This window comes from Chanos chanos, chromosome 6 (assembly GCF_902362185.1).
Source record: "Chanos chanos chromosome 6, fChaCha1.1, whole genome shotgun sequence".
Classification (NCBI taxonomy): domain Eukaryota; kingdom Metazoa; phylum Chordata; class Actinopteri; order Gonorynchiformes; family Chanidae; genus Chanos; species Chanos chanos.
In genome coordinates this window covers 34,018,693-34,036,613 of record NC_044500.1, presented here as the reverse complement: position 1 = coordinate 34,036,613, position 17,921 = coordinate 34,018,693, and the positions used below count along the sequence as shown (strand labels likewise).

General features: G+C 42.4%; 1 protein-coding gene across 3 annotated transcripts in view; it reads right to left on the bottom strand.

Annotated features, from left to right (window-relative positions):
* The window catches only part of kcnab2a (potassium voltage-gated channel subfamily A regulatory beta subunit 2a), a 40,646-nt gene that overhangs the window by 22,077 nt on the left and 648 nt on the right, over positions 1-17,921 (bottom strand). Inside the window, exons 1-2 of one of the 3 annotated variants that reach the window (XM_030776422.1) lie at positions 12,363-12,386; positions 9,766-10,052 (exon numbers count right to left, since the gene is read on the bottom strand). The exons of 1 other annotated variant lie outside the window; for it this stretch is intronic. In XM_030776422.1, coding sequence (XP_030632282.1) covers positions 9,766-10,052; positions 12,363-12,386 — 311 coding nt within the window. Of the gene's footprint in view, positions 1-9,765; positions 10,053-12,362; positions 12,387-16,114; positions 16,157-17,921 lie in introns of those variants that run through there. One more of the 3 variants, XM_030776425.1, reaches the window with a different exon arrangement.

The following is a 17,921-nucleotide window of genomic DNA, read 5'->3' as shown; positions in this document are numbered from 1 at the left end:
GGGAAAAAGATACGAGCGAGCAATTAACTGGACAATAAATCCGTTCAGGACAGATCCTACACGGAGCAACTTGGCTAAAAATAATGATTCTGGCAGAGCAAATTTCATGGTAATTCGAGTCACTACAGGACCGGTTAAAGAGCTGAGAGATTTCGATGGCACGCGTTAGAGTTAATAAAATAATGAAGCCCCATCTAACGCAAATCTGCCTACCGTCTATTTAAGAGATAATTAAAAGTGATGCAGAGCAGCAGAAAATCAGCTGTGCGCGAGTCCGTCGAGGAAGGTTCCTCCGTCTGACGGACGAGCCAGCAGTCGCTCCTAATTTTAACAACGTGACCTTTTGCTCTCGCGGACTTAAATAGAAACAAAGTGGGAAAGAGGCAGTATAATGCGAGAAAAACGAGATCGCCTTTCTGACCGTCTGAAGGCAGACTCTTGAGTCCTCGGCTCTGCCTCCTTCAGCGTCCTCCTCTCGTTTGGAGGGAGAGGCCAAAACGCTGGGTCTAGTCAAGGGGAAGAGGAGGGGACGTGGGCAGCATGCACGCCACACTCGCTCACCCTCACCCACCGATCCAACCGCCTGGACGGCACCCCGGGCAACGCTGGCCTTGTCAAATGGGGGAGTTGGTTTTGTCTGTGTCGGCATCTCTCAGGATCAAACAGCAGGGTCACGGGCACGGTTGTGATGCAAGTTAGGCGGCGGTGGGGTGTGTGTGCGCGCGCGCGCGTGTGTGTGTGTGTGTGTGTGTGCGCGTGACTTCTTGGTGCTGGTGCATATACACGCTGGCGTGCGCAAACATACACGCGCGCGCCACAGCTGTGAGCAGCAGACCGCGATTGTAAAGGGAGGCACACGGAGACACATCGTGTGGCAGAAATGCGATGCCCCGATACGACACGCCTCAGGGATTCGGGAGCCTGAGAGACAATAGAAGAGAGGCCTCCCACGAGAACCCAGGTACCTAGACTACTCATATTGAGTATCAGCATGTAATTCACACCAGTCCTGACACACAAGCCAGGGGACCAGAGCTTGGCCATCTGTGAGGAAGGTTATCTAAGGAGTTGTTATACTCTGACCTGAGTGGAGGAACTGTTGCTTGGCAGCAAACGATTGTCAAGCTGTAATTTTGCAGCCCTGGGTCTCTGTGCGTCTATCCAATCATAACGTGTCATTAACAGATACAGCGCAATAGCAGCAGATCAATACAAGAACGTGACATTCCGGTCTTTGTCTATCCACCGAGCCATCCATCACACTGTAAGATCAATGGCATAGCCCAGGGCTACTCAGATCTGCTCCTGGAAATCCACAAGTCCTTCTGGATTTCATATCCATCAAAATCTGGGTTCTCTAATTGATTTTCCCAAGTGAAAATTAGGCTCAAACTATGAGGTAACCTGACCTCACGGCAAGAAGTTAGCCTACATCTCAACATTCCCATAGTCTGAATAGAGACCTAAATTTGAATACTTGCCTAATCACACAGGGAAACAAGCTATGTACAGAAAATCAGAGAAATTACCACACCAAGTAGCTTATTTTCGGCATGAGAGTGGGCAAATGAGAGAGAGCGAGAGAGAGAGGAAGAAATGACAGTGACACACAGCATGATGAGTGGAGTGCTGTCAAGCTAAGACAGTCACACTTACTCAGCGTCGGGAAAATGGCACCCGACCACAAAAATTCTTGGGACACTTTAAAAGGGAGAAGCTGCAACTATTCTGAACTTCTGAATGTGAACCATCCCCCCCCCCCCCCCCCTCCCCCTTTTCCTCCTCCTGGGCAAACACTAACAATGAAGGTTTAGGGTACAGGACAAATTGGGTGCATTCAGGAATCCAGGCTTTCCCTGTAAAGCCTCGCCACACTATAGCTGGAAGTCTAATTAAAGTCTCCTGCCACACTAGACAGAGGACATCTACCTGGCCCGTTATCTGTTGGGTTTGGGTTGCCGTGAAGGTGATGGACGCGGGTGGGTGGCCTTTTCACAGATGCAGACAGCTGTCAGTCGACACACAGGAGCTCAGTGCTACGTCGTAGCCTGAGGCACTTCATTTGCAGAGGAACTGATACGGGTTGTTTCATCACACACACACACACACACACACACACACAAGCGCATGCACGTACACGTACCAATCCATGGCAGTGGAGATACACAGTATGCAGTTCAGATCAGGCTGTTGAAGGCACATAGCAACTGTCATGTTAAATTCATTCCCATGTGTCCACTTCCCTGCAAAAGCATCTGATGTTCCACTTATGGCTTTGCTGTTGCCATAAGCCTTAAGATAACCCAAGCATATGGAATTTAAAAGAAATCTAAAAATAGTTTGACCTCAGGATAAATAGAACGTATTACATTTATTCCAGAGTTTATTAAAACGAGGTACACTCTGTCCTCTGCCCCTTTCAGTCTGCTCTTTCTGAATGTTCTGAATTAGCTTTCATAAATCATGATAACCATGATGTTACAGCGCAAGGCGGTTATGCAAGCACCGTAGGATCACGATTATCTAATGGTTCAGATAAGATGGGCTCTGGTAGAGAAGATGTTTCTCCGTCACATGGGCCTTGTTTTCCAAATTCATTACAACACAGAGCTGCAAACTCCACTCTCCAGTGCCACAACACCAGCAGCTTCTCACTTTTTTATTAAGAGTTCAACTTCTGCTTCAGCCAAAATCTACTGAGCTGTTCAAATCCCTCTTGGAAACTCAGTGTCCTCACACTCTAAAATAATGCTGACGATACTCTATCCTCCAACTAACTGGAGGGTGGTAGTGTTACAAAGATTACTGCAGAAGGAGGATCATATATTTGTCCTAACTGTAACAGAGTACATACCCAAGTTACTTGACAAGATTCATCTGCTCAGGTTAAGGGAACCCTATTGACAGCCTCAGTGGAAAGAACAAGAGTCACGTCGCTTACCGCTTAACAACTCAAATGCAGTGGAAAAAAAAAACAAAAAGGAAACACGAGGCACCTCTAAAACACACTTTCAAATGCCAGATAGTACATGAAAATAGACACAAGCACAGACACAAACGCTGACAATGTTAAGAGACTCAGTGACTGTTCTGGGCACCGCTTTGCTGTGTTGCAGACTGAGTAGAAGACTGAATGAGTAGTGCAGAGGGTTCTATGCAATTAATCAACAGCTTTATTGTTCAATAATTAAAAAAAAAGAAAAAACACCATGACGGTCTGTCCATAAACATATATTCAGAGCAGATCTGTGCAACATAAGCAGTCAGTTCAAATTAAGCATCGAGGCACAATTACAATCACGCACTTTAATAATCTGTCATCTGAAGCAGCAGTTGCAGTCTGCAAACCACCGTTTATCTGCCCTCTGCCACTGCGACATCTTTCAAATCAAATACCAAACACAACGGGGCAATAGAGGTCAGGTGAAACTGCTCGAGTTCTCAGTTATTCCTTTAACGATCGGCAATGCGAAAAGTCATGCTAACAGAACATTTGCTCTCACACACAGAGACTTGCTAGCTTTTCTCTGTCCACCCACATCGTATTGGAAAGAAGAAAGCTTTCTCAATCGATGGTTTTTGTATCTTAACGAGTCACTAGAGAATTGCTTTGGGACACATAGAATGAAGAGACATTTAAAGACCCAGACTCCAAATCCAGTAAGCCGCACAGGAGAACAATGGAATATCGAAGTTGTTGAAGCAAAAAAAGATTTTTTTTTTTTTTTTTATTGGCTTCATTAGGGAAGTGTGGGCCATAAAAAAACTGTAGTCAGCGGTTTGAGCAGCTTCAGGCCGGAATCAAAGTTTTAAAGCTGCTTCTATGCCACATTCATAGAAACAGTCAAGCGTCTCAGAGAGCCTCTCAATCAGATGACAGTGAGATAAACAAGCACGAAGAGTGACCCACATTGCAACTCGCAGGTGAAAGGTCACACCATGTCAGCCAGTCGCTAGGAGGGGGGGGGGGGGGGGGGGGGGGGGGGGGGGGGGGGAGCCAGAACACGCCTTTGAAGCCTCAATACAACCGTAAAATTACCAAAGTTAAAGAAGTAAAATTATATCACACATTTAAAAATATGAATACACAAGAATATAAATACAGAGGAAATGGTCTGTCAGAGGCAAGTTGTCCACATCACTTTCTAAAATGATGTGTTTTAGCATGACAGCTGCCCTGTGGAGACACACAAACTAATGAGGGCAGTTGAGGAAGTAACTGAGCAAAAAAAACAAAACAAACAAAAAAAAAAAAAACAGGGAGATTCGAGTCAGTGAGGCTGTAGATACAGAATAGGCGTGGAGTTGACCGGTTGAGTTCAGGGCCTGCAGAATGGGCTTGAGGACACTGCAGTTGAGATGACACAAGAAAATTAGAGATGGTGCTGTCAGTATTCAAGAGAGCTCAGAGCACACAGTCGTTGTTCAGTGGCTCTGATTTGGTCTAAGGTTATGGCAACATGTCATGTTAGACACAGTGCACTGAGAAGAGAGCTTGTCTATGTTCCTCAAGAGACAACTCCAGACTCTCCTGTCTAAAACATCTAACAGCAGTTCAATGTCCTACAAATGATCCTCAATGAGACAGAGTGTCCACAAAACAGATCCGGGGGCAGTTCAATCTTAGATAACAAGATGTTTGTTGCCAGAGGGATTTAAGCTGATGAGATGTCCTTCTAACTGCCGCACAGGGTAGCACATGCAACCGTCTCTTGGTGTAATGGCTTGCATAACAAGGTGAAAGGAGAAGAGGGGTGGCTTTACGTAGGGCATGTAGGCTATTGACAGCTGGACTGGCACGGAAACAGAGGAGAATAATCTGCATTTCAAACAAAACATATCCCCCCCCCCCCCATCTCAGAACTCTGGAACATGACTCACCTCACGGAGTCGTGAGAAAGGGTACGGCAAACACGACTGTGCCTTTTATCCCACGGAGCAGTAATTAGATGAGATAGGATCTCTGACCATTGCTTTAAAAGTGAACATCACATCGATTAAACTTCATTTGTATACCCTTTATTTATTTATTTATTTTTTAAATGGATTTCAATTCAAAGCAGCTTGTTAAATCCTTGATATAGATGTCCAATGGCGGAAAACCTCACAGAATGTTCAGATATTATTTACCGTGTGCGTGTGTGTGCGCACACGCTAATGTCTTCTTAACACATAGTAGTGCAGTATGTTTGTGTTTATGTGATTATGTGATACTACTTACTTTGTGTGCAGGGTGTGTGTGTGTGTGTGTGTGTGTGTACTAAGGACCTCTTGACACACAGTACTGCAGTGTGTTTGTGTTCGTGTTTACATGATATTATTTACTTTGTGTGTGTGTGTATTCTAAGGACTTCTTGACACACAGTAGTGTGTGGTGTGAAGATCATTAATGGCCTGACCCTGGCCTGTCCTCGTGCTAAAGGGTGGGGTGCACGGGTCAGGTGATGCATATCACCAGGCACCAGCTCATATGCCCAAAGCGTTGGATGGAACGTAACTCAACTCTACGGTTACCAAACTGTCATCATAAATTCTTAAACACAACATTCAGCAAAACCTCAGAGCGAAACCCTGAGTTCAGACTACACCGGTGGTCCAATGGAAGATCTTCAGAGGTCTCCAGAACCCCAAAAGCACTCTGACATAAGGACTCAGAAATAACCCTAAAGGGACAACAAAAACGCCAACCAAACTGAAAAAAAGCCAAAAGGCAGGGCACACGCTACCAACGCTGTTAACAGGACAAAGAGGGAGCAAGGGATAAGGAAGACAAGCAGGAGGTTAGGGTTGGTTTGAGGGATAAAGGAGGAAAAGGCAGGGGCACAAGTGCTTAGTTTTATTTTGCTCATTTTACATAAGGCCTTTAGTGGCATGTGCTGTCAAAATGGGTCCAAATGATTCCCCTTTGGGAGATCCATCATTAAAAATAAATAGAGAAACAAAGAAAAATGTTAGATCTTTAGGGGATGCGAGTACAGCAGAAAAGCAGGCTACAGTGTGGAGAAAAAAAAGAAAAAGAGAGAGAGAGCGGGGCTAATGTTTTCGTATGCGTACAAAACTGAATCTAGAAGTCTTGCCTCCGAGTCAGCATACATTCATATATTATTCAATATGAGGAAAAAGACAGGATATATACAAACATGCAGACAGCACACACACTCACATGATGAGTGATACTAAACTCAGATGGCATATACAATTACTGACCAGTGCACATTTTCTGTTGTGCCTACATGGCAACTATACGCCCAGCCATTCTCATATACTCACACACACACACACACACACACGCACACACACACACACACACACACACACAGTACTATTAAAAAGTGACAGGTGACAGTGGTCAGCAGTAGCGGTCATCATGTTCATGGGTCTCACACTAAGTGTGGACTCAGGTTCTATGTTGGGTGAAATCAACATCATCAGCAAAACCATGGCTATGGTGATGATGTAAAATTCACTGCAGGTGACAAACGGACACAAATGTGTTACAGGACTTTAATAACTCTGCTTTCTGTTTATGCTCCTGTCCCAGTTCTACGTCTTGTGTCCATTTGCTGCCACCTTGTGGACAACGAGTGTCAATGGCAAGAAGTCCTTAAAAACAGTGACTGTTAATGGCAAGGGATATGACATTTGTTAAAAAAAATCAAACAAACAATCTCAATTTACACAGACATCACAGTCTGAGTGAGCCAAAAATGTCTTGTTTTACATAAGAGAAAGACAATGATATCGCACTGATGTAACTCATCAAACTGAAACACTGCCTAGTGGCTGAAGAGGGGTTGAAACATTGTAAAATTCCAGTCATAATGTTTAGTCTACTCTGAAGAGCCTGGCCGCAAATGTCGTGACTGAAAAGTTACTCCTCCAATGACACTGCAGTCTTTTTGGACTGTTTAGAGCTGAAACCTAAACAAACATCATAGATGCTGAAGCAAAGAGACATTTTGAAAAAAAAAAAAAAAAAAAGTTCAAACCTTAACTGTAGCATGGTTAAAAAAAATAAAATCAGTAAATAAAAAAAAACAGCATATACTAATTATGAATTCACCAAGGAAATTCAGAAAAAAATTCAAAATAAAATACAATTGACCAGAAATAATGACACACCGCTCTGACAAAAGTGTCTTTACATTCTTCTGAGCCATTCCTCAGATTGGACAATGGACAACCACAAAAGACATAGCTGAACCTGAATGTCTCGAAACTCAAAGTCGTAAAAGTCCATTAACAGTTTTCCTCCGTGATGTATCAGTGAGCCAGTGATGTGTGAGGGACACACGGGGCCAAATTTGTCTCAGTGTCCATTACGTGGATGATCTTGGCCAAGCCACTAAGGTAAATCAATACGTGTGGCTCACCTCAGGCTCCTCATAGCCAAACAACGCAGAGATATGCAGATACATACATCAAACCACATCTGCCCTCAGAGCGCAGTCTTTTACCTATTCAGGATCCTTTCAAGTCCCTCTGTATAAGAGGGGTTGACACTCGACGAGAACAGTCATTGTGACGACAATACCTATGTTCGGTTCAGGAATGATCTGTTAAGATGACCATAGAGGTCAGTGGACTTACACAATGGTTTTCAAATAAAGATAGACGCTTAGAGAGCTGTACTGTCTCACTAGTGCTGCTAGACCAGTGTAAGCCAATCTCTGTCGCAGGTCATCTTTAATTCTGCTGAGTGCTGGCCTCAGTAAGAATTACTCTTGGACTTATGCCAAAGAGCCAAAGGTGTGGGAGCAGCGTAAGGTGTGTATGTGTGTATATATGTGTGTTTTACCCTGTTCAATAAGAAAGCAAACTACACTTTCTTAAACCTTTAATCAGTACCTAAACCTCTCTGTTTACACCCTGAAATTTGCACCACTGCCTTCCAGTAAAAGTAAAAAGGTTTGAGATAACGCATCTATCCATGTTAAATGAATGTTGCAAGTCTGTACTGGTGTTACCTGAGTCCAGTAGCATAGAATCCTACTTAAACAGAGTTACAGATACAGTCTCTCCACAACCCTGAAATAATGATGAGTGTGGGTAGAAATGCATGTGGCAGCCTCTTCCGCACACACAGCTTTCATTACACTACACAGAACAATCAAGATCCAGACCTCAATTAGAGAGAAGGGATCCTTGGGGCTTGGCTCAGGTAAAAGAGGTAAGGTTTCTAAAGGGGAGAAACTTAAGCCATCATTAAGAGAAGATTTATGAGTCTCCAAACATGCAGGGTACAATCAAACACAACCAGGGCACACGCCATATCTGACGCACACACGATTTAGGTTAGACCGCAAACCTTGACCTGCCGTATACATACAGTATCACAGATGGATGAGCACTAAAAGGAGAGACTTCAGAGTGACTCTAGTCCAGGCTTTAGAACACATGCAGTCCACATGTTGAGTATGAAGATATGACGACCATATGCCTCGTAATATAATTCCTCAACCAGACACTGACCTCAGATCAGATATTCACGGCCTACTGAGTTAGCGTTACAGCACAGACACAATGAACGCCGTGACTAACTACTGTCTCTGACACACAACACCGTCCTCCATCAAAACAACAGTTGTTTGCCCTGTTCTCCAGCACAGTGACTCCTTTCTCTCCATGGACCATGGACTCACTCAACCATTCTGACCTTATAATTCAAATAAGCATTCTCAATGATGCTGATGTACATGGATTACCTCAAAAAGGGAGCTCTGTATCTCAAGCACTTCGATAATGAGAAAGCTTTGTTCAAGTCAGGAGTATTGTTTGGACAGAAGCAGAGCAGAAAGACTTTTCTAAGAATGTATTAATAGTTAAAGAGTAGGCTACCTATTCAAAGGGTTAAAACATGCCAAAGTATGAACCCCTAGGGCATTTCAGCAAACACGTCATGATGGAAAAACCCCCAAAGACTATTTGGAAGTGGTCTTTCGGGGATCTATGAAAGCTTTCAGAGTTCAATGGGGGCAACAACACTCAAGATTTCAAACAGCCCAGACAAGATGGGGACGTGGGCAGAGAGAGATACGGATGGCTGTGATCCTGAGCAAGTCAAGCATTCTTCCCTTCACTTCTGCCTCAGAGACAAATCTGCCCTTCTCTCATTGTTGGACAAATTTGCCGGCGACCTAGTTAATGAAAATAAATCCAGAGCAGCTAGCGTGGCACGAGAGCGCTTTGGCCGGAGAGAAGTATCCCACTGCAGTGGGAGTGGTGCAAAGCAGCACATCACCATCAATAACGTGCCTACCACACCCTTCGTTATAAAGTAACACAGAGAGCAAGTTTACTCGGACGCTGTCGTATGGTCACTGAATTGCCAAACAAAGTTTTTAATTTAATTACTCTCTGGAGGACTATCGCCAAGACCTGTTGCTTTTCTCTCACAACGCTACCATATTCCCATAAAAAAAGAAAAAGACTGATGATAAATGAAAAAGAAAAAAAAGAAAGAAAGAGAAGAAAAAAAGAAAAAGAAAACACATGCCACAAACTGACTGCAGCAGTAAAGCTGTATAAACATTAAAGTCAGGACAGCTTACTCTCATAACTTCTAGCGGTGTGCTGTCAAACACACAGGCATCCGAACCGGTTACTGATCTCTCCACATTAGACACCCCCCCCCCCCCCCCATGCACTCTTGTCCTATTTCAATCTATTTCATTTTCTTTTTCTCCCTCCCCTCTCCATCTCAGTTTTCTTTCTTTGTTTTCTCCTTTTCCATCTCCCTCCATCCACCTGTGGTCCGGTCCTTACCTGTATTTCATGCCTGTCTGGAAGGAGACACACTCTTCCAGAGCCAAGCCATTCATCTTGAGAAAGTCCTCCATGTTCTTGATCTGTGCGGCGACTCTCTGCTCCCTGAGGCGCTGCAGCTCTGCCTGGTCCGTCTGCCGGGACGGCTGATTGAGGCCCTGGTCCGAGTGGTAGCGGCTGATGCCGCTCCGTATGCTCTCGCTGTAGGACATGGACAGCATCTTGCCGCCGCTGCTACTGCTGCTGCTCTTACGAACGCCGCTGCCCGGACCGGGCGGTTTGGGGATCTGCAGGTTTTCGGGAGGGAGACTGGATTGCTGCCGGCCGATAGACCCTCCCGCGTACCCACCCGCGAACATGATCCACCCCTTTCCCCTGCCACCCTCTTCATACGCACACACACACGCCCCCCTTCTCTGCTCGTCACGCTAACCCCGGCGCAAGAAAGACACACATACACAGAGCAAAAGCAGGTTTGGGAAATCTGGGACCAAGGCAGAGATGTGAGCTAGCAGGGTACAGCCATCGCCTTAAATAGCACCTGCTTTCACAAGGGGGTGGAAAAAAGAAGGGGGGAAAAAAAAGGAAAAGCATCTCTGCATTGGGAGGCAAGGCTATAGCCATGCATCCTGTAATCAGAGCCTCTAGTGCCCTGGTCTTCAGAGATCCAATGGCAGGGCAAAAGCAACAGGACTCGGGTAGATGCGCACAGGTGGTTTTGGTGCCTCAGGTGGTAAGAATCGATGAGAGAACAATTCAGAGAGGACACAGGCACGGCATTCTTACAGCACTGGGATTACACATTCGCACATGCACGAGCCAGTGGCTGACAAGTCATAATCTCTTTTAAAAGAAGAGCAGTAGTTTAAAAAAAAAAAAAAAAAGAGGGGGGAGAAACTGGGTTGTCTCACAGGCGCAAGTGAACTGAGAAAAATTCCTGGGACTGGTGCATTCTACAGCCTGCAGCAGAACTGAGGAATTTCGAAATACACACACACACACACACACACACACAAAACCAAGCCATTCTTCAAATATAAACTTGTAACTCACATGAGGCTATTGTATACCAATTCATGTGTAACTTTCAGGTCACACGCAGAGATGCACAAGAGCAGTGCAAGTTTTGTCACAGAAACCAAAGGTGTAGTGGGTAAGGAGTATGAGCATTCTAAGTAGTCATTCTTTTTTTACCATAGCATCTTTTTTAGGGTATTTATCATACTTTAAAATTTACTGAAGCAGGGGAACAAGATTTTTCTACCAATGCGATTAACAGCCGACCGTGTATACAAATCCTATTCAAGAAATGATGGAGGTCTAATTAAAATGTAAATCCAAATAAACCAGTTCATATCACTTTTGTTCAGTACAAAAAATTATCCATATTATACAAACTACTGGATTATAACTGTGCAGGGTCACTTCATGGGGATCCCCTTTTTCTTCCTTTCCTTCTCTGGCTAAAAACATCTGTATTGTCTTACAAAAATCACTTCAGAGCTTTTGTTTAAAGGTATTACTGACAAATTTTCTCTTCTTGGGATTTCACCATCCAAACATTACAAAAAATTCTTTGTGATATGTTTTAGTAAATGTCCTCAAAGATTAAAATAGTCTAATTCGAACAAAAAAGAAAGAACTTACAACAGGTTTACATTGTGCTATTACTCAGACGTTGTCAGATGAAACCTTAAATTACATTTATTTAAGTTAATTGACTGAACAGCTAAACTCACCTTATTTAAATAAAGGATAAAACAAGGTCATTAAATATTAAAGCAAATGCAATTCAGCAAAGTACATATATATTAAAAAGCGAAGACAAAATATTCTACATGACATGTTGCTATTTATGTTTGGAAAACCTGACATTAAAACATAAGCTGTTAAAAAAAGTTTTCATGTTTGATGGTTACATTTTTTATATAGAACAGGCACACTGCTGATAACTGAAAAAAAAAAAAAATAACACACAGTATTTAATTCAGCTCAGTGCACATTTTCAGGTGCCACACATTAGAGACCAATTTTTCAATTTACCCCAAAGAAAAAAACTAAAAACTAATATTTAACTCACTAAAAACTTGTAAAAAAAAAAAGATTATTCTTGAAAAAAATTCACACAAAGCAGAAAAAAAACATGTTATACTGACAGTGTAGTCCTGATGAAACATTCCAGAGCACAAAGTACTCCATCATAAGCCTTTATTGATCTGTTTAGTGTGTAGCTACTGAATGGCATGGGTAGTGGAGTAGCATTCTGCAGTACTGCAGAACTCCATACTCCTGTAGCAAATAAGGAGCTGCCAAAATAATCAAGCATGAAATCCTTTAAACTCCTACAATATAGAAAAGCTTTCTACCAAAAAAGACCCTTCACTCAGTCCGTGGTAAATGATCTAAGCACTGCGAGGGGCAAGTTCATTTCTTGGGGCCCAGAGAGAAGCTGTATGGGATAACAGATGAGGGGCACAGGCATGCAGCACCCACTCAGTCCTCATGAACGCATGCAGAAATTCACATGTACAGCCACACACACATGAACACCAGTGACCAACAGAACTCCCACACTTAATAAGAGCGTTGAAACTCACCCGGTTTCTTGGGGGACGGCTCATGAACAAAGATTATGGGTGCAACTCTGTCCTTATAAACACAGATTGCAGCTAGCTGTCCGGTGATCCACCCAAACTGGGAGTGTCTTACTACAAAGCATCTAAGCCAATTAGTGAAGGAGAAAAAACACTCCCCACTCTCTCTCTCTCTCTCGCCAACACCATCTCTCACCCCTCCCTATTAGACGCCATGAAGGAAATCCATTTATGTCATTTAGTGTCGATGCTTGTTTCTGCCAACCGCAGCAAATAATATCAGGCCTAAATTATTCACAGAAGCTTTTGTGCTAAAAGCTTTTGATTGTTATTCCACAGGAGAAAACACTTAGAAGCATTTTTGCTCATAATGAAGCCCATGAGATTATAGATCTATATAGTATGAACGCTTATGAATACATACACAGACACACACACACACGCAGGCATATCCGAATATAATAAGTGTGATAAAAGCCAACATAATGTAACTCTCATGTGAACAAAGGAAACGTAACAAGTGCACCGAGTCAAAGCATCCCACCACAAACACATTAAAAATGTTGTATTAAAGAGCAAATGTACGAGAATGCGCATCCTCATGCTCTTACTGAAAACGATAAAATAACACCCAGTCCTAGATGTTTGTAATTGTTGTGGTAAAGTCGAACTGTGATTTGAGTAAAGAGGTGACGTGTGGAGTAAGACAGCTGGAGGAATTTTAATACTCAATACTTGCTAGGGGGCTGAACGATTTGGGGAAAATATCTAATTGTGATTTTTCTGACAGATATTGCGATTGCGATTTGATTTGCGATATAATTTTTTAAAGTCAAGCTTCAGTTCAATACTCACTGTGTAATAGATAAAACATGTGATGGAGCATAACCACATGAGATACCATCAGAATGTTAACTGCTCTACATTCTAATGCAAAGATGATAAAGCGAAGATTTGGAATTGCTTCCAACACATATTTATTACATTTTTAGTTGGCATAGACCATAGAACAATCAAACATGGAAAGGATCATGTATAGTCTGCCGGTCATTATCAAAAGAATAAATTGCGACTCGACCAACAAGACCCTACTTATTATACGGTTACTTACCAAAATGATAAAAGAAACTTCTCACGATGTTTCATTTTAATGATTTTATTGCTGTTTTGTGGCTTCCACTGAGAAAAATAGTCCTTCTAGCAAACAGAACTTTTAAGTGGCAAGTGTTGCATGGCAACATGTTAAGCTACCTGCAGACTTGTCAATTTGTTGCAGATAGGCTGTTTATTTCCGTTACGACAAGTGAACGGACTACTTGCAGAACGATATAAAGATGTGAATCAGAAGCACAAAACCCGTTGCCAATGACAGCGGTCATTAATTTTTTTCAGCTGTCATCATCAAGAAATATCAGACCTTCGAACACTGGGATGGCCCATTCAGTTCAATGGAACTTTCTGCAGCATTCTGAAGAACCGTAGGTCAGACGCATTCCATAACATAGATCCTAAATCAAAGCCTTTGTGATTTGCTAATTGCATTGTTTCAAATCGCAAATTCGATTTGAAATCGATTAATCAGCGCTAATACTTATGCGTGTCTCTTCTATTCACTTCATTAATAAAAACCTTGACTTTAGTTTAAAACAATAGCATGTACATCGCACAGACTCAAATTAGAATGAGGACAAAGTTCAGAGCATGTGTTTAAAAATTTATTCCAAGGTCAATAATTCTATGTAGTAGTACAGAGCACTTGAAACTACGGCCGATGCTCTAGAGAAAACCTCTCCTTCCTGGACAAGCAAGCAGGTTAGAATATGTAATGATATGTTTCTTCATTTCAGTCCCTTCATTTCCCTCTTGTGAGAAAAATGATGTGAAATTCACACTCTAAATAAGAACATCACCTGTGTGTGCACTTCAGGTGACAGTACACAACAGCGGTGTCTCACAGCTGCTATCTTAAAGACAGTCATACAAGAGGTTGTGAACGCTCAGAATTACAAGAACATGAAATTGAGAGACAATGTTTACGGACAGGTTATAATCAGGTCAGGAATTTTCCAGCTGTAAGGTCCTTTGAGGTCTTAGAGTATATGACGGGAATGCGGTCGAGATGGTAAAGCCTCACCATATCTGACCCTGGAGGGAACCTCAGACCAACTGACTGCCCATATGCATGGTACCACTCTGAACCAATATGGCCATTTACAGCGGAGCTTTGGAATGACTGAAAACGCATAATCCTCCCTTCCCGCCACACTCGGCCAGCCTGAAACACATCAGTGCGGTAATCGATCGTTTGAGGTAGAGTGCCAGCAGGATGCTTTGAGCTTAAAAGGACAAAAAAAATGTGCAAGACAGTAGAATCAAAAGTTCAGGAGATGGCTCATTACCCTGAATCTACAGCATCAGGGAGTTTTAAAGGCCCATCAGCACCTACCCATATAAACCAATATGAACACTTTCCAATACAGTATGAACAGCACAGTGTTCACACTGATAAGGGATTATGATGGGGCAAGTTCTAGTTCAGGTACTCTGTTTATCCCCCCCAATCTTCCATGTCTAGTCCTAGGCCAAAGTTCCCAATCAGGTTCACATCACTTATTGCACCTAACATGAATTGACTTATCAATGTGTTAATGTTTGCAATGGGCACAAATGATCGTTTAAATTGAAATTTTGAAAAAAGGTGCTAAACTCAAATTTTGAGTTTAAGATAGAATAGTTCTATTCCACAACATTAATTGAGTCGACTGATTTAATCTCATCATGAAACGATCAAAGAAATGATTTGAACATGACCATCCCTGGCTAATGTCTCAGGGACTAATGTACACACCCTGCACGAGAGCAAAGAAACTGGGGGCTGAGACCAGCAGTGAAGTAAGGTTTCACACAGTACGTTAGGTCTATTTCAACTATGATGGTATAGTGATACAAGAGCATTCCTTTCACCAATGGCGTGTCTGTCACCAAGGTAGTGTAACAATCAGGTAGTGTAAGTTTATGGTTTCCAACAGCAAGTTGGTAAAGGATTGAAATCAAAGTGTTCTCTACACAGACAAATGCCAAAAATATGAGGTGGATATAGCTGTGTTTATCTGATGAGTTTGATGCGCTACTGTGTATAATTAATAAAAACTTGACAGCAGAAGAAATTTATTCAAGAGAAGAGTTTTTACACAGAATGTTGAAGTGTGAATAAAAACAAAAGAGACGCATTTCTGAGTTGGAAAACGTGTCACTCGGACTTCACAGGAACATGTCTGAGTGTGTTTTTTGTGAAAAAAATCCACACTGTGGGATAGAATTTCTAGATTTTATACAGGAAGCATTCAGAAATGATGAAGACACCTCTCGCACAATACAGGCTGACAACTTACCTGCCATATTCTTTCCTTCTGTTTTAAAATTCACATAAACATATACAGGACAAAAAACATGCAACAGGAGCAGCATCTAGTCACCATCCATCACATAACAAGATCCATCACTGTACACCTGCCTCATAATCTAGAATGTTCCTTATGCATCGCAGACCATATCTTCAAAATGCGCACAAAGAATTCAAGACCTTCAAAGAATTTAAAACATAACGTAGGGACAGACATGTAGCCATTGAAGTGAATATCCAAAATGAATGACAGGCTTTGATTGTATTTGGAAAAAGCTGAACATAAACATGAGGAGAAGAATGACTAGTATCAAATAGCAAGAGCTAATTAAATACCAGACTAACGAGGTACCTGTAGAACTGCAGCTGTCGTTTGGGGCTCCCATATCGCGCACTGAGGCCAGCAGGAGAGAAAGGGAGAGAGGGAAGCTTAGTTTGACATGCCAAACAGAGAAGAACGATGGTGAAATATAAAGTTACAGACACACAGCTTCACACACAACATTCTGTCTCCAGTTACACTACAAGACAAATAGGAATTAGGGCAAGATCATGCAAAAGTTGGGCGTCGGAAAAGCTAACGCTACACAATCTGAAAACGATCACAGACGACTAAAGTATGCATTACATGCAGTCTACTTAAGCAAATGTATGTATGGGACAGATACAGATAACCTCCTCTGTGTGATCTAATCAGCTTCCTCTCTTTACAGCCTACCAGCGTTGGATTGTCATGATATGACGCAAAGCGTAGGAAAAAGTATAAATGGAGAAAAGCAGGGGTGTATCTGTGGAGCATACAACACATATGGCAACATAATGAATGCTTGCAACATAAACTAATAAATCAGACGCTTTTCAAACATGAGAGATGAAAGATGAGGAGAACAGAAAAACGAAAGGCTAGAAGAACACGTTGGAGCCTATGTTGTATCTCTATGAGTATCTTTGAGTCAAGAATGCACAAATAAAGACTTGATAAAAGATAATGCATAAAAACACAGGATAAGCACAAAATGTGTATACTTTAATATGAATTGCATATCTATATATGTGATTGAATCTATGTGTGAAATACTTGTCAGAAGCATGTCAAAAGTTTGTACCCCAGTCAGAGGGCAAGTGTCTTTTTTTTCTTCCATGAGTGATTAAAAAGCATTATTTTTAGTTTTGACGGCAATGTGAAATCTAAACAAACAAACAAACAAGCACACAAAGAAGCAAACAAAACCTTACTTTTTGTACCACTGGGGTTAGAGAATATTGACCTATTACACCACCTAGTGTAAATCCGGGGAATAGCAGAGAAAGGTTGTACGCTGAATTACTTTTACTGCAGGATGCTGATGCACAGGACCCAAGAGAAAGCTGTGAATCACACAGGCCAATATAGAGTGTAAAGTCTCTGGGTTTCCACAGATGTTATTAGATTAAAACTGACTCAGTCAGAAAGAGCAATCAGCTGAGAAAGACATACACTGAGCAGTACACATGACTTCCAGCAGGGCTATTACAAAACAAACCTTCAGAAAAGAGAAATCGCTTGAACATCACTAGATTAATGATTCCTTACTGATTAACAATGTCCTTTCCTTCATCTTAGAACACAGTTCTTGTCAAGAGCAAGAAGAGCCCATTATTATTTACACAAGGATATGACGCCCACAAAGAAACGGGATAATGTAAGGGATAATGTACAGCGAGCTGGTCATTGTTGCAAAATGACGAGAAGCCGGGGGGTCCTCAGTCACCCTGAAGGGCTTTATTACGCAATAATGACCGGCTCTTTGTAGGTTATCCCGCTGTTTATTGTTTCTCATTAAACAATGGCTTTCAGATTTTGATATCTGTCATAATTGCTCTCTCATTCTGCTCTTACTCCTAAATCCAGACAACTACAGTCCGGGCCCTACCAAAACAGCTGGCAACCAAACTCATTCAGGGCCACAATCCTGCCAAAGCCCTCACAAACAGACCTGAAGCCAACAGACCTGAAGCTAACGGTCAGAGGTCAAACGCCTGCACGCCCCCGAGCCCCCTTCAAGCAGGACTTAAATAGATAGTCAGTGTATCCTTGGGACAGTCACACTGACACTGCTATGCGCGAATGTACCACTCAACCCGGGGGTGGCATTTCACACGTCTCAAAGCATGTTACA